Source organism: Mytilus galloprovincialis, chromosome 2 (genome assembly GCF_965363235.1).
Source record: "Mytilus galloprovincialis chromosome 2, xbMytGall1.hap1.1, whole genome shotgun sequence".
Lineage (NCBI taxonomy): Eukaryota > Metazoa > Mollusca > Bivalvia > Mytilida > Mytilidae > Mytilus > Mytilus galloprovincialis.
Window position 1 is genome coordinate 98,798,840 of NC_134839.1, and position 26,305 is coordinate 98,825,144.

At 33.9% G+C, this 26,305-nt stretch overlaps 1 protein-coding gene across 2 annotated transcripts; it reads left to right on the forward strand.

The window, feature by feature from the left end:
• Positions 1-1,972: 1,972 nt before the first annotated feature.
• LOC143065064 (sarcoplasmic calcium-binding protein-like) lies at positions 1,973-13,699 on the forward strand. 2 transcript variants are annotated; one of them, XM_076238378.1, is made up of 2 exons: positions 1,973-2,131; positions 12,893-13,699. In XM_076238378.1, the coding sequence occupies exon 2, from the start codon at positions 12,897-12,899 to the stop codon at positions 13,431-13,433; it is 537 nt and encodes a 178-aa protein (XP_076094493.1). In that variant the 5' UTR covers positions 1,973-2,131; positions 12,893-12,896; the 3' UTR covers positions 13,434-13,699. The 2 variants fall into 2 exon arrangements, with proteins under 2 accessions (XP_076094493.1, XP_076094492.1); XM_076238377.1 differs by lacking the exon at positions 12,893-13,699 and adding an exon at positions 5,061-5,827 and having other exon boundaries at positions 1,976-2,131.
• Positions 13,700-26,305: the final 12,606 nt, after the last annotated feature.

Sequence of the window (26,305 nt, forward strand, 5' to 3'; positions counted from 1 at the left end):
AATTGTGTTATCCTCTTTGATAAAGATTATATTATCATTAATATCAATTTCTTATACATGGTGCAAATATGTTTTCATCTCATCACTACGCGTTTTATTTCAAAGCTTCTCGAACTTAAACTTTGATGAATGATGTCAACTTAAATTATACATACATGCACACATAATCTTTCAATCAGTTTGATTGAGGTCAGGAGCTGGCACATCAGTAACTGCTATTGTTAAATTAAGTATCATTGTCATTTTGTTTAGTTCTTTTATTACCTATTCTGACATCGGATTCGGACTTCTTTTAAACTTTGTGTACTTGTGCGTATTGCTGTGTGTTTCTTTGTTCTACATTGGCTACAGGTTTAGTGGGAGGGTTGAGATCTCACAAAACATGTTTAACTTCGCCGCATTGTTGCGCCTGTCCCAAGCCAGGATGACTTTGTTTGTCTTGTATATGTTTTTTTTTTAATTTTAGTTCATTTACATGTTTTGGAGTTAAGTATGACGTCCTTTTTCACTGAACTTGTACGCTTTTTTAGGGGCCAACTGAAGCCCATCTCCAAGTGCGGAATTTTCTCGCTGCGTCGAAGACCCATCGGTGGCCTTCGGCTATTATCTGCTGTTAGGTCGGTTTGTTGTCTCTTTGACATATTCCCCATTCCCATTCTCAATTCTAAAGTTATCATGTTTCCATTTAATCATTTCGAGTCAATCTTCAAATATATAACCTACATAGTTAGAACATATGGATGCGATACATTAACATAACACCCTGCCGATTGACCAAGACGGATTTTTTTATATGGCAAAGCATGGAAATATTATATTGACAATCTAATACTTCCACGGGCAAAGGACATATGAAAATAAAAAAAGAAGATGTGGTATGATTGCCAACTTATAGTTAGCATGCATATCGCATCTACATGCCGGTAATATGTTCAAAATTGAAAGCTTTGTAATATTTGTACTGTTTGCTCTTAGTGAGGGCCTCGTGATCACGGTAGACTAGTGAATGTTAATTGGGTCACCCTCTTTAAATAAAGTCATTACTCACTTACTTACTTACTTCCTAATGAGACAACGCTCCACAAGAGACCAAATGACACAGAAATTAACAACTATAGGTCACCGTACGGCCTTCATCAATGATCAAAGTCTATACCGCATAGTCAGTAATAAAAGGCCCCGAAATGACAAATGTAAAGCAATTCAAAAGAGAAAACTAATGTGAAGTCATGTTATCCTCTACACACAAAAAATTAAACATTTTAAAAGATGTACAATATACAATGGATGAAAGGGTGTGTTTTACATGGCTAATCTGAGTTCCTTCGTAGAATACTCTACATCAATATATTGTCGACTTTTTGTCTGAGTTTTCGTTTGTCGACTTGATTGTTCATGCTTTTTCATCATATGCTTACGATTGTTCTTACAAGATGCTTCTCTTGACTAGCTCGCTCATATACAATATATTACATAATATAAAAAAAATCAAAATGATATTTCTGAATTATGCTCTATTGCATGGTCAGTGGGGGGTTATCCTCAAACTGTGCTTAGTCTTAGATATTTCTTATCATTATAGATTGTTACAGTCTTAATTATTTTATAATATTTATTTTTTCATTGTCTAAATGATAATCTTACAGTTGATTGAATTACATGATTGGCAATCAAAGGAAGACTTGCCACTAACATCCCATGATGTTTATTTTTCTTCAAGAAGTGAGAAAATATACCAGGGTACTAAATGTTTACACAAAGAATATCACAAGTCTAAACAGTAATTACAAGCATACATCTGACATTGCACAGTCGAAGTGGTAACTTTATTAATTATCGAGATTAGTTTCATGATAATTTACCTCAAGGACCTCCAAATCGTTCGACGACAAATCAATACTAACCAATCAGGTGTGACGTTACAAATCTGTATACCAAAGATGGCATCAAATATGTTAAGATAAGAAAGTACCGATCTAATTACCAAAAAGCAAGGCCATCATTGGTCCAACTGATAATAATCTGTCATAGCATTTAAACCACCAGCACCGTGAGGGTCACTAGTCAGTTTCCATCGACAAGTAAAGGTCACTTCATTCCTCTGACATTAGGATTTATCTACTACCACACGGTAAGAATCATGTACTTTACTAGTAGCTTATAGTAAGTGATGCATACAAGGCTGCTAACGTATTGCTTTGCTTAAGCTTTCATTCGATTTTCTTCATCCATTTAAGCTTGATAGCATATAAAAAAATAAGAAACAGTTCAGAATATATGCGTGTAACATTAAACATGAAATTTTTTTGCAAAGATGCATGATTTTTCTAATATAAGCATATCACATGAATTTACAATATAATCTATTATATATATGCATTAATTGTTAAACTTAGATTTATTCTTATATATTAGTAATTGATTGGCTGTTCTTGCATGTATGCTTCTTTTTGCTCTTTAAATATTTAGTCATTTGCATGTTAACCCATGGACCAAGAATTATTATATTTGTTAATTTATTTTTCATCCATTCTATCTCCATATCAATTTTCCTTTATGTTGGATATTTTTTCTTGGAAAAACTAAAGCCACATCAGTTGCTTCACAATTTTCATCAACTTTTATTCTATAACATCAATTTGATATACAGCAAAATTGAAGCTTCTTCTCTACGAAGACAGACGGACCCTTTGAAATAAACAGGTTAAGGTTGAATTGTTTCTGAAATCTCACATAAAATCCCCCGGTGACGCTATATGAAACGAGAACACAATTAGATATTTCTGAATATTAACTTTTATTAAGAAGGAAAGTAAAACGTTCAAGGAAATTATCCTTTAACAATCCGCATAATTCCTTGCCCTTCGTTGAATACAGAATCGAAAGTAAAGAAAAAAATGAATAGGAAACTGAATACAAAACCATGGCGTAATGCAAATTATAAAAAACAACAGCTGTCAGAAAGACACTAAACCGGTTTATTTGTGTTCTGGTATTTAACAATATCAGAATGAGGAAAACTCCTGTTTAAATGGTAAAAGTTACAATTAGAAATACAAACTTGACTTCCATTTTTTCAGCGGTAACAACATTTTAAAATTTGAAAAGCTTTGGTTGAATGGTTCATGAGTAAATGCATCGACTTGACTGGAAACGCCATTTTTCAATCTTTCAGGAACCATAACTCCTGCACTGGAAAAGTGAAAATCTTCATTATTGAACTTGACCTCAATTTTGTCATCAGTAACAACATATTTACATTTTAAAAGCTTTGGTTGCACGGTTAATGAGTAAATGCACGGACACGACTGGAAACGCCATTTTTCAATCTTTCCAGAACCACAACTCCTGAACGATAAAAGTCAAAAATCGTCATTATTGAACTTGACCTCCATTTGGTTGTCAGTAAGAACATATTAAAATTTTAAAGCTTTTGTTGAGCCGGGTTCATGAGTATTTGCACGTACAACATAAGGCTCCCCCCCCCGGAACGCTGTACATACACAAATCAATGACCGATTTTACTTCGTAAATCCTGGGTTAAAATCATTGCCATCTAATCGATTTCGACAGTTTTTGGAAAATTATGTTGTCCGTGCATAATTACGCAATGGGACAGAATGAAAAAGAAAATTCCTTGTAATTAAAAATACACTGTTTTTTGCAAAGGGGTTAACAGGTTAATGTTTGATATTGATAATCAGATTCCCATTGAGTACCGCATAGATCATCTTAAATGGACATAGCTATCAAGAGATCCTCACGTGTTAAGTATTAACGATATATTACGAAAATCATTCAGTAAATGTGCCAAAGCATATCTTCTAATTAGATACGTGTGATGTTAATTAGTATTGTAATTCAGTTATATGGTTTACTCGCACTTATTGGCACATGGTATTCGTTTTCTTAATAAATTACACCTCAAACTTGTTGAACGTCTGCCGATAATACATAAACAAAGTAATCAACTGTTAAAAAAAGAAGATGAAATGGAATTTTACAGCTTAAAACCAGCTGCATCAAATAAAATGATACCTTTTGATATTAAGAGAATTTCTTTGTACGTATAGCAGGTTATGACAGGCATAAACTAATTTCTAAAATGCATTTATCCAGCCCAGTAGTCAGCACTTCTGTGATGACATGGATGATCATTGATATATATGGTCATAATTAAAAATTAACTGTTTACAAAACTTTGAATTTTTCGGAATAGTATCAATTGTTTTTAATAGGAATAATTCACATATTTGGAAAAAACCGGTCGGAATTTTGGGTCCCAGGTGCTCTTTAACTTCATACTTTATTTTGACATTTTTAAAGTTCTGGATTCGAATGTCGCTGATTTGTCTGGCGTACAAAATGTTAAGCCTGGATATCGATGTAGAGTCTAATACTTGAAGTTTCTTTCATTATCTGTTTTGAATATTGAAAAAAAATAAAATACATTTTGATATTTTAATTTACAGTTTACCTCTGCAATAGATAAATGAATAAATAAAAAAAAAAATAATATCTGTTTCATTTACAAATTGGTATTTCACACGATGGATGCTTATACAAGTTTTTATGGGTAAATTGGACCACGGACATTTAAAATGGATAATTTGTTCTTTGATTCTTTCGGTTCTATTCAGTTCTGGTTTATTGTAAAGATCCAATGTTTTGTTAAAGGCTACAATGTTAGACTCTACATATATTTTTTTATTTGTGTCGTTAAGTTGCTGCTTCGTTGAATTCATATAAAATATCAGTAAAATGTTAATAATATTAACACCTGAACGCAGCATATTAAATCTTAGATAAATACAAATTTACAATTAATGTTTTACGTCCAGTTGGTGGCTTCAATGGCATGCGTATTTAGGACAAATACAAACTAACCACGTGTGTGTTGTTCATCATAATTGCATGTGCATGTACCCATTTTTAACCTTGCGTGACATTTATTTTCTACTTTCGTTTAACCGTTTCCAGTTCGAATCCAACACAGCCACCGGAAATAAAAAAGATACCTGTACTATTGATTTCATAGCTTAAATCATAAAATATTTCAGACTAAAATGGAATACCTCAATCAAAAATGGAAAATTTGGTACAAGTCATTAGATGTCAACCACGATGGCACCATCTCCATGGCCGACGTAGAAGAATCACGTAGTAAATTTACAAACCTTCATCATCTTCTTGGTGACAAAGCTGAATCAGTAAGGGCCGATATGGAAAAATGGTGGAATACTTATATCCTGAAAAACCCAACGAAAGAAGTTTCCGAATCTGATTTTTTGTCCGATCTTTCTGGACAGTATACAAAGGATAAAGCTGCTTTTGTGAGCACTATTTCCAATTGTTTTAACGAAATATTCGACGTAATTGATACGAATAAAGATAGATCAATTGAAGCTGACGAATTCGTGATAGCTTTCCAAGCTTTTGGACATGAAAACGAGCCTGTAGTAAGAAAAGCCTTTGAACTGATGGGTCCCAAGGATGGCCTCATTCCACTCCGTGATATTGTTAACGCCTGGATAACATTTGTGACGTCAGATGATGCTAGCAAGCCTGATCCAGTTAAACAGGCTTTCGAAACAGGATTTTAAGAACTACAAACATTATTTTTTACCTCAACGTTCTTCCATGTGATCTACCTTACCGGTGACAACCATTAGATTAATTATGCCATTTTAAAGTAAGGAGCGCTCCGTGAAATATGTCTTCCTGGGAATTGTAGAGGTATCATGAAAGAATGAAACGTGACGTCACATTGCAAATTACTTAATATGTTCAATGCATTAACATGTTAATAAAAACCTAGATAAAATAATTTCGTTTTTAAATCATTGATATATAGATGTTAAACTTAGGATAGGTTCATATCTGTTCTGTCCGTTATACTGAAAATCTTCCATTTGCAAATTCATTTGTTTTAGAAATATCGGGTTTAAAAGCTCAACTAGCTCAGTTTTATAGGTATTGTATGTTTGAACCGACTTAATATTAATTTTATATGATAGATAAATTAACAAAACAATTTATATGACACTTAAGACCAAAGATTTCTGCTCTTAAAAAATCTTCGCCGGATTCTGTTTCTAATAACATATGTCGTTTATATAGTAAACGCTTATCATTCACAATGCATTTATAAATATAAAGCATGGCTTACTGTATATCGCATTCGTTCTGCTTAACGCATGTATGTATACGCTTTGAGATGATTTGAATATTATATCATATATATAGTAAATGGTTTGTGATGCAATAATATTTCAGACATTGACGAAGGACTTATTTTTGGGAAAGTAAATTCTTGAATTACACAAGTTCACTCAACCAGTATTCTTAATACAGATAAATGCAAACAAATGGGTTCATCAATATACTCTCAATGTTCATGTTAGACTCATTTGGCCCGATTGGAGCATGTGATCTATTGTCACCAGTTGGTGTTCGTCGTCGTAAACATTTCAAAAGTATTTCCTCTGACACCACACGACTACATTCAAACCAAAATTTTACTGAATAATCTTTATGGTATTTAGTATAATGTTTATAGATATAAGACGATGTGATATGAGTGCCAATGAGACAACTCTCCATTCAAGTTACAATTTGTAAAAAGTACACCATTGTAGCTTAAAGTAAATCAATAAAAATATTCCTCTTGATACTATCTTATGATTGTAAGAAGTTTCTGTCCAAGTTTGGTAAAAATTTAGGATAGTTAATGAATCTAATAAATGTTTTGAAAACTTTAACTGCAGACTGTATGTAATGTTAACTGGAAGAAAATCTAAGTCCATTTAAAAGTAAAATACAGAAAAAAATGGAGTTATCTTTTTACAAAATGTACTTCTGGATACTATCTTATGATCATAAATAAGCTTCTGTCCAAGTTTGGTACAAACCCAGGATAGTTTAAGAAAGTTATTAAAATTTAAAAACTTTAACCACAGAGTGAATGTAATGTTTCCCCGCAGAAAAACTAAGTCCATTTAAAAGTTAAATACGGAAAAAATGGATTTATTTTTTTACAAAATTTACTTCTGGATACTATCTTATGATCATAAACAAGCTTCTGTCCAAGTTTGGTACAAACCAAGGATAGTTTAAGAAAGTTATTAAAACTTTAAAAACTTTAACCACAGAGTGAATGTAATGTTTCCCCGCAGAAAAAACTAAGTCCATTTATAAGTAAAATACGGAAAAAATGGAATTTTATTTTTACAAAATTTACATCTGGATACTTTCTTATGATCATAAACAAGCTTCTGTCCAAGTTTGGTAGAAATCCAGTATAGTTTAAGAAAGTTATTAAAATTTCAAAAACTTTAACCACAGAGTGAATATTTGTGGACGCCGCCGACGACGACACCGACGACGACGGAATGTAGGATCGCTTAGTCTCGCTTTTTCGACTAAAGTCAAAAGCTCGACAAAAAACGAGAAAAACTTATGAACCACATCATTAAACGACAACCACTGAATGCTTTTTTCTTCTTTTGCTTACAAATATATTAACATAACCATCGTGGTTAAAAATAGAACATAATGCTATACGCAAATGCAAGTATTTTGTCCAATATCGTTACAGTTACAACTAAAGAAAATCTGAAAGGCGGCAGGCACCAAACTGTCAATAATATCAAAATCTAACTTATTTGCTATTCTATAAAAATATCAGGTAAATCTTCATAGTAAGTATTGTCCTTAATTTGTAAAGAATACCAATTTTTGCGTTTTTGTCAATTATCGTGAAAACTTTTAAAAGAAATGATAAAAACTCCTTATAGAAGTGAATATCAATTTTTACCAATGCTTTGCGTTTTTCTTCTTCTTGAAAACAAAAAGAAATAGAGTCAGTGGAAAAGACATTTTAAAACTATAATAGATAGAGATAAACCGGTTATGATCTAGAAATAGACAACCACAACTGATAGCAATATAGCTGAAAATAAGCATCAAAATGGCACAGTTTTCGCAGGTTAGCGATTTAGTCTCTTATGAACATAGGAGCTTCTAGGTTAGTGATGGATATCTTAATTATAGGCTCTTCTTAGCATATGCATTTTTGATATTTATTTTCACCTTTAATGATATCTACTATAGATTACAAGATGACACCAAAACGCGAAATAGGTAACTATATATATAGATATAGGAAGATGTGGTATGAGTGCCAAACCAACAACTCTCCATCCAAGTCACAACTTATAAAAGTAAACCATTATAGGTCAATGTGCGGTCTTCAACACGGAGTCTTGGCTCACACACCTAACAGCAAGTTATAAAGGGCCCCCAAAAAATACTAGTGTAAAACCTATGTTCATTTAAGGCCATTATCTTTGATCATTTGACTCATCGGTAGCTGTTTGTATTTCCTTTTTGCTTGACAATACATAGCTATAGTTTTCACCAACGAAACCGCCAAAATGTGTTAAACCATCCTTATTGGTAACATCCTCTACAAGGCCATTTGAAGGTTACACTTATTTGAAGATCTCTTTATGTTGATCAGTTTCGGCTTTATATAAGTTTCACTTTATAAAAAACGCTATCAAAAAAGGTAAAAATCGTCATTCCAATACTGAATCGACTGACGATTTAGTCATGCGAACTGTCTTTATAGATTGTATCTTTCTGGTCAACACCTTTATTCAAAAATTTTGTTAAAAGGTTGCTTGTAATTGGTTGTTGATTATTGTATTTTCATTTGCAAATATTTCATGCATGTTCCGGACGATAACAAATTACAAAATCAAACTAGGTAATAGGTAATAATTACATTAGATGTATGTTTCATTATGATAATTTATTCTGATTGGCTAACTGCACATCACGTGTTATTCCGTAAGCAATTGTATTGCTCAATAAAACTTTTCATTCATGATAACACGTGGTCCCACAACAAAGTGCACAGGTGAATTAAATAAAACAATAATAAAATTCGTGTTTTCATGATAATTGCTAAAAAAATGTAATTATAAGTATTGAATGCTTCTTTTTGTAACTTCATAGGGTTGTAAAAGCGTTGACCGTGCGCACATTTTAGTATGAAGCGCTTCCGCGCTTCATACAAAATGTACTTCGGTCAACGCTTTTACACCCCAATGAAGTTACAAAAAGAAGCATTCAATTCTTAAATGCAAAGTGGATTTGTTTGGGTTGATGGCAGGAGAAAAGATTTCCACTAGAGACAAATGAAATCTTGTTAGAGAGTACAATGTTTTCTTGGAACAGACCATTAACATGATTAACACACTTTTCGAATCTATTGTTAGTTTTTTTTATTAATCATGGGGCTAGTCATTACAGGCATTTCCCTAATACGAAGATATACTTGAAGGATTATACAATAACACTTGTTTATATCCCTTTTCATTAGTGGGTGCTTAGCACTGTTGATGAAAAGGGATATAAACAAGTGTTATTGTATAAGCCTTCAAGTATATCTTGAAAGAAAATATTAAATAACAAATAAGGCAAAGTTTAATCATTTTCAAAATCTTATCTCAATTGAATCCAACATTTATATAATGAGGAGATTTGATATGATTGCCCATGAGACAATAACCAACTAGAGACCAAATGACGTAACGGTCACAATTCGTCCTGTAACCGCGAAATAAAACCCATACCTCACAGCATGCTTCAAAAGGTATTTCTTCAACCATAAAACCACTGGCTTGACGTATTAACAAAGCATCAAATAAAACGCAAAACAAATATGATATACAGTAACACTATGGTATTATATAAACGTTTTCCCCCCAGTTTTGACAGTTTGTTTAAATGCATTTTTATATTTCCCTACAATGTACGAATATCAATGTTTTTCCATTCAAGATTTGTTCTCATCGGTGCATTACGTTTGCGCGCATTACCATTACATTTGCGCGCAAAAATCATTACGTTTGCGCGCAGCTTTTGATTACAATTGCGCGCATTTTTTTGACAGGTAAACTCAGGTAAAATACAGGTAATAATACTTATTTATTTATAATTAGTTCAATTATTTACAAGTATAAGTACTCATTTCGTTAGTCTTGGTCCCCTACTCACCAACGATGAGGTGGAAGTGGGATTTCGAGCAAGATAAGTCCGTTTTATTATGCACAAGCACTAAATCCTAGAAAAATGTACAGATAAAAATGTTAAAATGCTAAAACATAGCTAATCATAAAGGTAAAAGTATTGATAATTTCATATACTTTACATGTAGGTACGTGTCGAAACTCCATGTTTGTGCCTTAGTGTAACTTTACAAACTAACTTCCATTATTTACTTATTTTAAAAACGATCACTATTCGTTCAAATCCTTTTCACTCTGAAATATTCGCAATGGAGTATAAATGATGATAACTTTATAATTGGTTTTATAATTCAATATGAACAATATATAGTTTGAATTAAGAAATATTTTCAAAATTAATAATTGATAGTCATATTTATTATGAAAATAAAAAAATATATAGTCAATTATAATTTAATTAAATTTTTATTTATATTTTTACCTGAGTTTACCTGTAAAATGAATGCGCGCAAATGTAATCAAAAGCTGCGCGCAAACGTAAAACATTTTAATCCCCAAATGCGCGCAAACGTAGTGCGCCCGTTCTCATTGAGTTTTTTACTGCAATGGTCAAAATCAGCAGGGCGGCTTGCATTGTACATTTGTTCAACACCAGTCCCTCGACACAAACGATTTGTACATTTGTTTTGATAGGTAATAAATTGCTTGCAGCGAATAAAGGAGACTATAGATACCAAAGGGGTTTTAAACTCGCAAGTCGAAAATTAAAGAGACATTTTTATGGCACAGAACATAAACGACGAAAAGGAAAACAACAGTACACAAAACACAACATTGAAAACTAAAAACTGAGCAACACAAATCCCATCAAACACCGGGGTAATCTAATTTGCTCCGGAAGTGTCAGCAGATCCTGCTCCACATGTGGCAAACATTGTCTTACTTGTGTATACAAGTGCAAACAAATGTAAGTGGTTTGAGTATTTACATTTAAGAATTTACATGAAAGTACAAACCATCTCTTTTGTTACCTATTCTGACATAGGACATGGACTTCTTTTAAACTGGGTTTTATTGTGCGTATTACTGCGTGTTAAGTTATTCTACATTGGCTAGAGGTATAGGATGAGGGTTGATATCTCACAAAACACGTTTAACCCCGGTTAACTGATTTAAGTATTTATTTGTTTTGGAGTTTAGTATGACGTTCATGTTCACTGAACCAAAGTACACAATCATGTTTATTTAGTGGCCAAATGAGGCCCACCTCCGGGTTCGGGATTTTCTCGGTGCGTTGAAGACCCATTGGTGGCCTTTGGTTGTTGGCTGCTCTTTGGCTGATATGTTGTCTCTTTGACATATTCCTCATTTCCATTCTTACAGTACGAGTAAAAAGATTTTAAAAAAATTCTTGACGCTGCCTTACAAAATGTTAAGTGACACACAGAGAACTAATTTGATAAAGAAGCATTTAGAAATATCGATATCTAAAGTGAAGGTGTTAATTGTCTGAAAATAACGGTCCTGTTTTTCTGGTGTAATTTTCTATTTGATTACCTTTCTTCATGACACAAACTATCTACGACGTATTAAAGTTGATGATCATGCATTACTCTCGAAACCAAATAAACATGCGCACACATTTGTAGCGCTGTGTTAAATCAATGAATACACCAACTCAGAGCAATGTAAAAAAATAAACCTGTTTAAACACGCATCGGATCTTATATAGTGTTTTGTACTTTTTAGGTATTATTCATACTAAAGACATATCATACAATTATATTGCCAGGACAGATGCACTTACACTTATAATATACAAAAACAAAACTACCAATGCAAACAAAATACAACAAACACAACTGAAAACAAAAGCTTGTTTAAATTGATCATGTCTGAAGGGTTTTCATATATTTCTTACAGACTTTTATATTTAGTTTCTAATGCCAAGTTGTTGTTGACAATAAAAGCCATGTTGTCCACTAGACAAGTGTTTTTCTATTTTCATAATCAGGCTGATAGTGGATGTTTTACTGCTATATGTGATGTCTCTTTCATTATTTAACCTTAACGCACCGTTTTCAAATTACTATTCATCATTATTAAGGGGTATCATCTAGTATTCGTGTATAAACATTTGTAAACGTTTTTTCTGTAATTTTCAATGACATTTATACACTTACAAATTAAGTGTTGAGAATATATAAATTTGTTTCTAATTCCATAGTTTGAATCGAAGATAGGACTCTTGTCAAATATTAAAAAACCTATTTTCATTTGATATTAGCGGATTTACTCACTTCTGTATCATAGTTAAGTTGTCAGTAGAAACAATATATTATAAAAAAAACCCTGTTGGTTACCAGGATAGAACGATCTCATTTTTAGGTCTATTTTATAAATTTTTAATCGATTGTATCACTGGATAAAAATGCTGTCTGTACCAATACTGTCTTAATTCTCTCTCTAAATCGGTCGTAAAATTTGGTGAAACTAATATTGCATCTACCTGACGTAAAATTGCCATTAGCTGTTCTATTTAGACCTTTTTGGTTTTATGCTCTGAAATGTTTTGTGTATTTTGATTATGCCAACATATATATAAAGACACGTGCTTGCTTGGTGAAGGTTATTCCACGAATACGTATTATATATTTCCCCTGTATAATATACTACTGGGTCACTGTTCCGATACTCTTCTATATTTTGTCTTTATAAACTAAAAATAAGAAGATGTGGTATGATTGCCAATGAGACCCAATGACATAGAAATTTATAACTACAGGTGTAATATTGTTGACAGATTACCACAGATAAAAACATTCATTTATATCATTTTTGTATTCTCTCTGCAGAACAATGGAATTCTTGAACCACAAATGGAAGCTCTGGTACAAATCCCTGGATGTGAATCACGATGGCAAAATCTCATTTGCAGATGTCGAGGAATCCCGCAGTAAATTTGCCGAACTACATAAACTTCTTGGTGACAAAGCAAGTGGGGTAAAGATTGACATGGAAGGATGGTGGATCAAATACATCTTGCAGTCTAAGGACGGAGAAATATCTTTGGAACAATTCTTGGAGCGATGTGGGTCAGAATACCAAGCAGATAAAGCAAAATACACTGCAAAGATGACCGAATGTTTCAATGTCCTGTTTGACGTCATTGACACAAATAAAGACAGATCGATTGAACTAAGTGAATATATTATTGCTTTCCAAGCATTTGGCCATGAAAATGAGAACTTGGTAAGGAAAAGCTTCGAATTACTGAATCCCAAAGATGGACTGATACCTCTGAAAGACATAGTCAATTCTTGGATTCAGTTCACAACATCTGATGATCCACACAAGAAAGATGTCGTTAAGGAATCATTTGAGGAAGGAGTGTAAACATTTTGGGCGTATAATATGGTGACCCAATACCCAGGTTTTCCTACCTAGAACAACTTAAGTGACCATGTAGAGAAAGAACACGATCGAGTTAGATGTAAGACCAAGGATGCCTATATGACAGAAGTACCGGTACTTTCTAAAGTTTGTTTCAGACAAAGATCGAAAAAAGAAAGAAAAGGAATTGTGACGTCACAGACATCAGGATTTTGTCCCCTGTCATTGAGTTGTCCTTTGAAAAATCCAATAAATCCATTGTCAATCACGGTCTTGTTTTGTATATATATATTTATGAAAAAGTAAACAGTTATTTGACCTTAGATGGATTTGGCAATCTTTTTCTATCTTTTTATCCATACATCTCTTCAACTATGTCGGTTTTAAATATTCGACTTCGAGCGTTCCTAGTACAGTTTAATCAAGTGCTTAGGACGCATGGAATTTATTATGATATTATTACGTAAGTATTTCTGTATTGGCCTTGTTATTGGTCCGAGGCTTGCTGTATTGGCCTGAGGCGAAGCCGAAGGCCAATACAGCTGGCCGAGGACCAATAACAAGGCCAATACAGAAATACACGTAATAATATCTTTATTAATTAACTATTATTTTTTTTTTTTATAGTGTTACAATATTTTTTTTATTTCATTTCAAAAGAGATAAATATTTTTACCTTTAAGTGGAACTCTCCAAATCTCAGTTTGTTTCTTTTTATTAGATGCAATACATAATGATCTCTGGTGCTGTTTCCAGGTGTCTTCAGCATTTTCTCATCTGATGATTTTTTCTACCCTTTTCAGTCACTATAAAGTGTTACAACTTAAATTTAGACGCAACACATAAATAGTAATTGGAAAGGTACTGCCATTGCATGTGTTATGCAGAAACTAATTTAAAATCGATGTGTACAATCGTGAAATTATGAGGTCGTCAAGAAATGAACTTTGTGATAATCTACTCGTTCCCCAAACCTGTAATAGTTCTATCGTCTGCTTTCAAAATACCTTTTAAATGAATGTGACCGTCTTTCGCCTGAAATGTATGCCATACTGACATTTTCAGCATGTTTATGATAACTAAATGACTGAACTGCGTCTTCAAAACAACTGTTTACTTTCAGTTTGTGTTTATCGTGACTTTCGATGTAAAATCTAGAGACGTTCCGAAATCCTGCACTTATGTCAACTCGGCCAATATATAATAACTCGGCCAATACAGAAAAAAATCTATATTGGCCGAGTTATTCTGTATTGGCCCAGTTTACACATTATATTGCATAGGCAGTTTTCATCATATTAAGTCCAATAACAGTGTAGTTAATTAATAAAACGTGTTATTTCATTTTTTACAGCCCTAAGCCGATACCTCTGCCAGTGGACTTTCAGTCCCCGAGGGTATTATCACATCAGAAGACAGTACTTTGATACTGACATAATTTATAAAAGTTCTGAGAATGTCTGTTCATAAATTTCAAAATTATGATGAAAACAAGGTTTCAATTCTCTCAGGCAAATTTGATCTTAGATGAATTTGACTTTTTTTGTAGATCCTTTTTAGTCATCTTCAACTGTTTGGTCCTTGGCTTTAATTCACATTTTTATACTTTGGGCCTTCATTGTGATGAAGCCTTACTCGCATCTATAAATTCGAAACTGGTTTGGTTAACTTTGAAGTATGTGAATAGAGTTAGATACTGAATACACACGATTTACAAATGTGTTGAATTAAGAATATAGAAAGACGGAGACTTCAATAAATTCTTTCTCATTAACCTAACGAACAAATAAAAATATCAAAAGGCATATATCAACATAGTGTTTTAACAATATACTGGTTTCTATTTAAGATGTCAAGCTCGAAAAACGCGGTAAAAAATCTATCATACATCTCTCTTTAGCACAATATTCTCCAACATAATAAAACAGAACGATATGACATAAGACAACACTGTCCTATACCGACGTGTTGGTGTGAGGTGATCTTTATAGTAAGGCACATGCTCATAATTATTTTTTACAGACAAAAAATAAACAAAACACACCAAAAAAACCCTTGTATTGTTCGTATGTTCAGTGAATTCTTCACAATAAAGTAAAACTTGTAAATGCACCGATTAAACTAAAAACTAATGGAATCCAATACATTAAAAGTAGATTTTGGATCAATATATGCGCGAAGACAAAAAATTTGGTGCGATGTTTTGAACAGGAGGTTATTTCAACTTTTGCTAGAAAACTATCATAAAATGACCCCACTTACAGTATTTTTCGTTTCATCAATTATAATAATTTGAAATCTTTGCATTCATGTCTTTTGTGAACTTTGAAGATATTTTTTGATATTATCTGGTACAAACAATCCATATAGATTAAGATGTGATGGTATAATCGCTAATGAGACAACTATACGTGTAACAGATCCAAATAACATTGATGTAAGGAACACTATGTCACCGTACGGTCTTTTGCACGAGGATCAAAACCAATACCGTTTGATGTCAGTTATAGCAAGCGCCAACATAACAAAAAAAAGCAAAAAATACAACAAAATTAAAATTGATAAAAAATGAAATAAAAAAAAAAAAAAATGATTATGACAAAACTACACAAAAAATCCCGAACTAATATGACATACAGTTCCAAACTCCAATTATATACATAACAGACTCCTGACTTTGGACGAGCATAGATAGAATGTTGCGGGATTTAAAATAATAATGAGTGCTCAACACTCCCCTCCGTAGATCAGTGGTGTAACAGCGCAACATAAGAACATACTAAACAAGAATGTGTCCAAAGTACACGGATGCCCCACTCGCACTATCTTTTTCCATGTTCCATGGACCGTGAAATTGGGTGATAATCTAATTTTGCATTAAAATTAGAAAGATTATACTATAGGGAACATATGTACTAAGTTTCAAGTTGATTGGACTTCAATTTCATCAATAACTACCTTGACCAAAAACTTTAACCTGAATGTTTCACTTTCATTCTCTATGTTCAGTGGACCGTGAAATTGGGGTCAAAAGTCTAATTTGGCTTTAAAATTAGAAAGATCATATCATAAGCAACACGTGTACTAATTTTGGGCCGGATAGACTTGGGGCCGGAACGACCGGATACCAGTTTAATTCTTTAGTATGTGACGGGATTGCTTCCCTTAGAACATTTGGTAGATACTTAGTCAGCCGTAAGCGGATGAGCTAAGGAAGTACTTCTTTAGCTCAGTCGGTATACGCGCTGCCTTGTAACACAGAGGTACCGGGTTCGAGTCCCGGTGGAGACAAGTAATTTTGTAACGGTTACAGGTACAACTCATCGTTAAGGATTGTTTTGACATGAGATGACTGTCACTTTATCTTTTGTAGGAATAAATGGCAATGAATGTTCAAAGTTTTGTGCATAGAATGTCAAAATTCAAATGCATAGTACCGAGATAAACGTATATATATATACAGCAATATATACGTTTTTATTCGAAGATCATAAAAAAAAGCAAAAAATCCAAGAAAATTCAAAACGGATAGTCCGTTATCAAATGGCAAAACTAAAGGCTCAAACATATCAAACGAATATAACGAATGTAAAGCATCTGACTAACTTGGTAAAGGCATTTCCTTATGTAGAAATGGTTGATTAAATCTGGTTTATAGCTTTCAAACTCCTTTCTCGTGTTGCTTATTGGCGTATTAAATTATAATCCTGGTACCTTTTGATCGATGCCACTGCTGGTGGACGTTTCGTCCCCGAGTGTATCACCAGCCCAGTAGTCATCACTTCGGTTGACATGAATATCAATTATATGGTCATTTTTATAAATTTCCTGTTACAAAACTTTGATTTTTTATTAAAAACTAAGGATTTTCTTATCCCAGGAATAGACTACCTTAGCTGTATTTGGCACAACATTTTGGAATTTTTGGTCCTCAATGCTCTTCACTTTTGTACTTGTTTGGCTTTATAAATATTTTGATCTGAGCGTCACTGATGAGTCTTATGTAGACGAAACGCGCGTCTTGCGTATTAAATTATAATCCTGGTACCTTTGATAGCTAATTAGTCTTTAGATTTCTATGTTTTCTCTGTTTACTATTAATTGTCTGTTTGCCTTTTTCCTTCTTATATATATATATATATATATATATATTATTTAGAAAACTACCCCTTTACATCGGGGGCACCAGTCATCAGGGTAGAAGTGATGGTGCGTCTATACTATATTATTTACAATTATATACATTTTAGTTAATGGTTTCATTATAGAATGTCTTTGAAACAATAACATACATGGCACATTAATAAGACAAAAATAGAGATTTCTAAAATACATAATCATAATAAAAAAAGACAATTTGTAGAATGTTAAAATATACATGAAATTAAAACACTCATAGACAAATATGACCATGCAGCATGTATAAAGCATAAAAACTAAGATCAATCAATATATAATAGTACATACGAGTAAGTTAACTCAAAGGTTATTTTGGTTCAACCATAGTTTGATGTAATCTAAATAATTCTAAGAGATACATTCTTCCATAAACATCATAAAATGAACCAATTTCATCGTCAAAAGCATAACCAATATCGCCAACTAAAAATAATACTTGTGCACGTGGCGACAGTTCCAGAAAACTTACATTTCTATCATTAAAAGAGGCAAATAAGGTGAAAAATTAAGACCTGGTTTGTTCAAGAGATGTACACCCGAGCAGAAAATGTTCTAAATCTTCTGACTCCCCTGAATCAAAAATGGGACATAGGTTGTCCTCGGACATATGCATTCTAAAAAGAAACTGCTTTAATGGCAAATAATTTGTTCTTGCGAGCAGTTGAAGACGAGATGAATTAAAATCTCTTATGTCCTCTAAGTATAACTGGCTACCTGTCTTAATATAGCAGTGCTGATACAAATCGAGGCTACTTTTAGTAGTCACATCAATAATTAAACTTTCCCTTATGGCACTACCATATTGACAGTTAAATTTATCAGACCAAATACTTTCCGTGTAGGTGTTCATCTCTTGGACATATTTCCAGACACTTTCGTTTAATTGAACCATTTTACTAAAGACTCGCTTGCACAGTCTATCGTCTGGTAGGTTATTAATCCTTTTAAAGTACGCAACTTTTTGGCGGGTGATAAATGCAGATACGGGTTCCCATCCAAGCTCGAGAAGGAGAGCGGAACGGGGAATATTCATTTTAGTGTTCATAATGATCTTAGCTGCGCGGTATTGCCAACTGTCGATGATCGATATATTTGTAGCTGAAAGTGGCATCCAGACGGCGCATGCGTGTGTTAAAGAAGGCCGGAAAAACAATTGCGTTGTCAGTTTATTTTCGATTAATGAGTTTGAATGTCCCTCTGGTATCCTTCATCTCTCTTTTGTATGACAGTCACATTCACCCAGGGGTGGGAGCAAAACAAACAGACATAACAAGTAAAATTGTCAAAAATTAGAGTTCAGCAGTCAACAAAGTTAAGATTATAACTATAAAACAAATAAACTATTTTAACAAAGAAAACCAAATGGCAGATACACGCTTTATAGAAAAAGTGCAAATGCAAAAATGAAAAACAAAGATTATAAATATTGACCATAGCACAATAACATAACAGCTTGTTGCAAAAAATAGAATAAACAGTAAAGGTTAGAAATATAGAAAGACAAATGAAAAGAACACTATATAAACACAACAATGTGTAAGAGGTGACCTTTTTAAGAATAAGCTTCGACTCAAATAATGAATTATTTTATTTAATCTTATCTGAATACAACTGTCTTTATAAACAACATTATCGTACATATCATGCTGTGAAATCTTGTTTGTATAAAAGATTCTATAGATACAGCCTAATATCCAGCCAAATCTTTGTATCTATGAAATCTTCATTAAAAAGAAATTTTATTTTGCGCTGTAAAGTCATATGAAACCTCAAATTAAAAAAAATATGCATATGTTTTTTTAAAACCAAATGGATAGTTTTCATTATACAACTTATGTACATATACTTTTTTCTGAGGAAAATTCTTTAATTTGTCCACATTTAGAAGAAGTTTACTTATTTTTAATTGCTTGCTGTCAGGAAGCAATTCGCCGACATATTTTCCGTATGCATAGTGACCTAAGCGTGACCCTCCTCGTAAAAATCCGGTGATAGCAATACGCATGAATCTGTCATTAAAATAAACAATTACCTGATTGTATATGTTAAACACGTGCTAAGAACCCATGCTTTTGTTGATTATTTACTATAAGATTGACAATGCTGACAAACTTTCATGTGTCGATAATCAAGTTTAACACCGATAATATTGAAAATAATTCTAATAATATGAAACAAAATATGTCCATGCACCATTTCGATTGGGCGAAAAGTAGTCATTTCTTCAAAGTCAGAACAGAAAAAAAAGATTTATGGAAGGACGTCTTGATAGTATTATTTCCTTTACAATTTTACCCAAAACTAAAAGAAATATACTGGTAAACAATTAAAAAGGTGTTTGATAGGAATGAAGTCCTTTATTTTTTCGGACTAAAATGTGTACCGTATGTGTGATGGATTTGAATTCAATCAATAACTTTCAAATGTTTTCTCATATGTATACACAGAAGGGAGGACTGGTATTTGTACTTCTGTTAGAATATGTCTTCGTTCGTTTCACATGCCAAACTTTTTTCTAGTACAGTTTAAACGGGAAAATTTTGTTTCAAGAATTTTTTTTAATATGACAAAATAACGAGCAAAACTATTTCTTGCAATGGCACACACAGAGAAAATACATCTGCTAAGGCACGAAACATTTGTTTTCAGGAGGGGAAAAGGAGGGGATATATGGTTATATATCTCAGAATATTTTAATAACCGCTTCGCTGGTCAGATTTTTATGCCTCCGCCTTTAGGCGACGGGGCATTAAGATTTACCCTTGTCTGTACGTCTGTACGTCCGGTCTATAAAATTTTTGTCAAATATATATCGGCTTGTGTATGTCGGATTGGTTTGATATTTGGTCTGAAGTTTTATCAAGGTGAATTGTACCGTGTCTCCCCTTTTCAGGCATTCGTCTACTTCCTGTTTGGCGGGGGTATCTGTGTCTCATAGACACATTTTCTCTGTTTTCTATTACAGTTTATACAGGAAAATTTTGTTGACAATTTTTTTTTCATATGACAAATATTGAGGCAGCAGAATTTTTAAGTCAAAATCAGGGTCAGAATATTGTTTTCTAAAAACTACCAGGCTTCTTCCTCCATGAAAATTAAATGGTCCGTGGCAAAAATAAAAAATTCCCACATGTTCAACTTCAAAATTTGACCAGATTCTATTCTTAACTGTCGGATAATATATTAGGATAACATAGAAAATGTCCTGTATGGGACGATTCTGTACTCATACTTCACGCGTAGTTGGGTACAAGTGTCCTCGTAGTGAACGCACCCGACTACGCGTGCAGTAAAAAGTGTACTCCTACGTCGGATACCGGGCAGTTTCTTTGTTATATCTGTACTTTATCAAATACATGTACATGTTAATATTTACTTAATATCAAATAGGTAAAAATTATTGCTGAAAGCCTGTTCAGGGTTTCTTTCTTGTGTATGATCATATGCCGGAACTCATTGACGATAATGTAAGGTGCTCTATTAGAAAAAAAATGGGATTTCTAGTTCGGGTTTGAAAAAGAAATTTCGCCTTTTCTTGAGCCTGTTTTGTACATTTAGTTTAACAGATATGATCCAATGGAAATTTTCACATGGAACCTTCGGTAAATAGGAAAATGAAAAGGTATGGCGTAATATAGAGAGAGACCACACTCCATCCATGAGAAAAACGAAGGGAATTTAAAAATCTAGAGGTCTCCACAAGGCTTTCAACAAGGGTGGAATCTCACTCCTTCTGAAAAGCTCTAAATCGCCCCAACGTGTACATACGTTTGGTAATCAAGAGATTCTGGTTTCTCTTTTTGTGTGTCATAAACATTCAATTCGGATTTGAATTTAATTTACCGAAACATTTCCGTACATTAAATTTTAGGACGGTCAGAACATTTTAAGGACGCAACAGATCGAAGTACAATTTTAAGTAGTACATAGATGTGCAATAATTCAGCTTCCTGTACATGTTCATGAAGTTCTAAATTTTGAATGTTGATTTCTTTAAAAAACACCATTTTTTTACAATAAAAAATAAGGCCACACCAATTTAATTTCTTGTTCTACGGATTTTTGGACTCCAAAATTTGGGGCGAGCGAGCGATTTGAAAATTTTAATAAAAAAATATTTAATTTGCAAATTTTTGAGGCGAAGCTTGAAAAGTAAAGGCGAGCGATTATAATTTTTTTTTGTAAACATAAAACAGTAGGTTTTGACAATATTAAAGCTTGATTTCTCACTTGTACTTTGACATTTCTTTAATTTCTGAAGTATTTTTTCCCTGTTCACCAAGAAATAATTAAATCTGGTCTATGTATGTGTGACTGACAATGAGACAATTCTCCACCCAAGTCATAATCAGTTTGGGGACAACCCCTTAATGTTATAAATATCCCTTTTACATGTTTTATGAGGGATCAATATAAGTTATAATATATTTGTTTGTACAAAAGTGCTCATATTTTCTCAAAGAACTATATATCTATCTGGTATTAAATGGTCAAAACATGTCCAAGAATTTTGTAATATTCCTGGACTTGAACCATGTTAACACATTTACTTTAACAGTTTAATATTATTCAAAATAAGTGGACCCCTCTTTTAGAAAAAGTTGTTTAAAATATGATGTAACTCTCCTCTTTTTGAGTACAAAATTTTAAGTTTTCAAAGGTTTTGTATAGAAGAACTATACAAATCCTTGGTATTTCTATTTTCTTTTCTACATCAGTAAAATGACCCCTTGTCTGAGGGAGGGTTGTTCTCAACCTGATAATAACAAACACAGGTCAAAGTACGGCCTTTTACACAGGGCTTTGATACGGACCAAACAGCAGGCTATAAAGGACCCCAAAATTATTAACGTACACAATTCGAACAGGAAAACAACGATCTAACTGATATATCATGTATATCCAAACGGGAAAATACCAATGAACAACATCAACAAACGATAACTGCTGAACGACAGGCCCCTCAATCAATCAGGACAGGTGCATAAACATGCAGCGGCTATGGATAGTTTTGTTTCGCCAGCATACAATATAATTGCAGTTGAAGGCAAATCCTTCAGAAGTTCTAAGTACTTTATTCTAACAACGAACATTTTTTGATAGGGAATAAAGTGTTATTTGGCCTGTCTCGCTGAGCTCTATGGTTACCCGAGGGGTTGGTACAAGCTATGCTTAGTGTTAGAGTGCCCTTACCTTCCTACAAGGTGTCAGTCCCAGCTAACCTCGTCTAGTCCCAGATATCAGGCGCATTGCCTTGCTCGTTCCGTGGTGAGAGAGAGCTGTACTCTAAAAAGAGGCTGGAAGTACCCAACTGTTACGTCATGTGATGTGTCCCTTCGGATCCCTCGGTGATGTACCAGTACCCGTGTGATAGGTTGGGGAAACCCCCATAGACTACGGGGCAATTACACTACACCCCCCTCCATCTTAAAAAGGAGGAACTACAGTTCCGACAAAAACGACTGTATAATCTTTATAACTAAAATTCCCAAGGGGAAGACTGGCAGCGTCTTTTACTAACTAAACCATGACACAGGGTATCTAAAGTGTCCACCCCACTTAATCCTGGATAAGGGAAAATTGACAAAACTGAATATTTCCCCAAGGACAAAAAATGAATTACCCATGTACTTATTCAGTTCTAAACAGCTATCTAGCTATGGACTACCAAACTCCCAACAATTTACACACCAGAGCTGCTACAGGGTACCAACCTTAACAGGTTCTTCAGGACAAATAACAGTCGAACTCCACGTCGACCATAGCCATATGCTATTCCAACTTATAAAGTCCTGGACACATGTCTCAATACAAGACGATCTACTGCATGCCCAACACGCCTAAAATCCCTACTCTGTGTAATGTTCACATGCATGTACATGTTTAAAACTGAACTAACAAATAATCACTTCATAATATAAAACTATCTCAATGTCAAAATGACAAGTTCATTAATACCGCCTTGAATTTCGAAATGAAACTAACTAACATGTATATCCTTATACATAATTTACAACCGACTAAATACTAAAGGTCTATAATCCCATAACTGGGAAGGATGAACATGACCATAAATAATTTGACTCTCGTCAAAAATCCCATCTATATATAGTGCCTCTATATAAGAATGCATTTAACTATTTTACTACTGTAATAGTTAGTATAATTACAATTTACATAATATCAGGGTCATGACACCATTTTAAATATCCGTTGCAACTATTTAACATATCTGTACACTTTACATGTGAGAGTGTGAAGCAAAAAACTAATAAAAATCACATAAAATACAACAATGGTTCACACTCAACACAATTTCAAAGGCGCTAAATCCCAATCTGGGAAAACTGTTCTTTTCTAACAATTTTACTACTGTAGGCGCCTCACTTCAATGTGAGGACGGTGACCTAACAGGTCAAAACATACACTATCATCTAAAACTGTTCCTTCACAGATCAGTGAAACATTCCCACTTTCAGGGAATCGTTCTGTAACCACATTGTACAGTTCTGCCATAGAACTAACCCTTGCCATACACTGCAAACCTCCATACTGTATAACCACAATTGTTTGAACTTGAGGGCTCTGTCTCGACTTGAGCTGTGAAGAAGAAGGTTCTACCTGGGATTTAGCTAGTTGTGAAACTTGGCGTCCCAGGATAATTGCAGTTTCATTCTCCAGAGTATGGTGTGTATCTGTGTCATTGTCCTCTATACTGGACTGCAATTTTCGCTTTTTGCTCTTATTTTCTACAAGACTATAGCTAGTAGAGCTCACATTCAAATTTTCACTCTCATAGTAAATTTCTTCTTTTTCGTCCATTACTATGGTACGTTCTACCTGTTCAGACACAAAATTGTCCTCCTCCCTTTCTTTTTGAAGGATTGCTGACTCAACATGAGTTATATTTACAAACACTGGCCAGAAACTGCCATTCATCTGAGCAAGTTCCTCAGGTTCTGGAGGGTTTCTTGGATTGTTGTTAAATCCTTCAGCTACCATATCGTGTTGTTCAGGCGTTAAAAAGTGAAGAACTGAAGTTAGGACTCTCCAACTGAGTAAACAAGCAGGGCTGTTTACTGGTCTCAAACTATACCTGAAATAATCTGTCCATCCCATCTCTTTACAAACCGTACGATGGACTTGCATCTGTATCCCTGTAACATGTGTAGAGCGAGGCACAAAAGACTTCTCATTGAGGAAATTCACTAAGTCTTTGGCAGTCACTGTTTCCTGCCTGGTTAACCATTTTGCTATGAGCATAACCACATAAGCTCTATGTTGGTGAAATCTTCTGTCCTCCATCAGTCTTTTGGAATGATAGGTCTCAAAGACTTCAGAAACATGTTCTTCAAAACAATGTCGTTTTACGTCTCTTCTATCTACCACTACTGGGCAGTTCTTTACAGGACATTTACGGTCTGTTCGACTTTGTACACATGTCCTCTCCTTTTTTCCACTTTTGGGACAAGTATAAAATCCTGTTGGTACATTGATCAGGTTCTTCCTGTGTTCCTCTTTCCTCAGATTTTTGGGTAGACGTCGAGGCCATTATGCCTAGGTTAGACTCTACCTGAGGAACGACTGTTTCAATATGAAATTCAGCATTTTGCCTGCTGAGTTGTGTGGCTGGGAACCTCTGTGTTAACCCTTCTGTACTGGGTTTTTCATCAGATGATGAACCTGAATTGTTAGGTCCATGAACAATGTTGACATTTGGTTCATGAGACATATTTTCACCTCCTAGTATTAGTGGCATGTTCCTATTCTGTACAGTTATAGTTAATTCCCTTATATTCATGACAACTCTATTATGCATGATAAAGTCACACCCCAGTATCATATCACATGAAACTGGAGCTACATACAGTTGTTGATTAAACTGTATATCTCCAATCTTGAACTTTATAGGACTAGTAAGCCTGCATGGCATTGTCATGTTGGTACCAGCACCATACATGGTGGTCTCCCTGATAACATAGGGATTAGGCTCCAAAGTGTCAAAAATTTTGTCCTTTAGGATAGTTACTTCTGAACCAGAGTCAACTAGAGCAAGTACTTTCTTTCCTGCAATATTTACTTCAACTCTAAAGAGTTTGGCTGCTCCTAGTGATCTCTTTGTATTGATTCCTGATACTACTCCTTCAGATTCATGAGAATTATCTTTGTTATTCTCATCAAAAGATACTTGTTGAGATGTTGGCTCTTTCTGTACTGACTGTCTTCCTGTTTCTTGTACATAAAGGTCTGGACAGTCTTTGATATAATGACCTTGCTTGTGACATTTAAAGCATTCATTATTATAATAACCCTGGCTGGTATATCTCCTGTCACCAGAGTTATTCCCTCGCCCACGACCGCGGCCATAATTACGACTAGGCGAATAATCAGAATACCTGTTGTCTTGATTAGGTGACCTTGAACTAGGACTGGGTCCATGTTCCTGAACCAAACTGGTTACTGTTGACATCATTTTCTCTATATATTCCTCTATGCGAGAGAGACGATTATCCATACTAGACTTGGTGCTACCTACACCAAGAACTACTGGTGAGTTAACAGACTGCTCTGAAAGAAATTCCTCCTCCTTCTTGCTAGTTTTCTGAATGGCACTGACTGCCTTTCTAGTGTGCTGACACCATCTAATCATATCCAAGGCTGCATCCATGGACTTTGGTTTAGAGATACAAGCTTCT

What these genes read in the sequence shown, in the direction of transcription:
- LOC143065064 (XM_076238378.1), top strand. Translation starts at nt 12,897, where the DNA reads ATGGAATTCTTGAACCACAAATGGAAGCTCTGGTACAAATCCCTGGAT.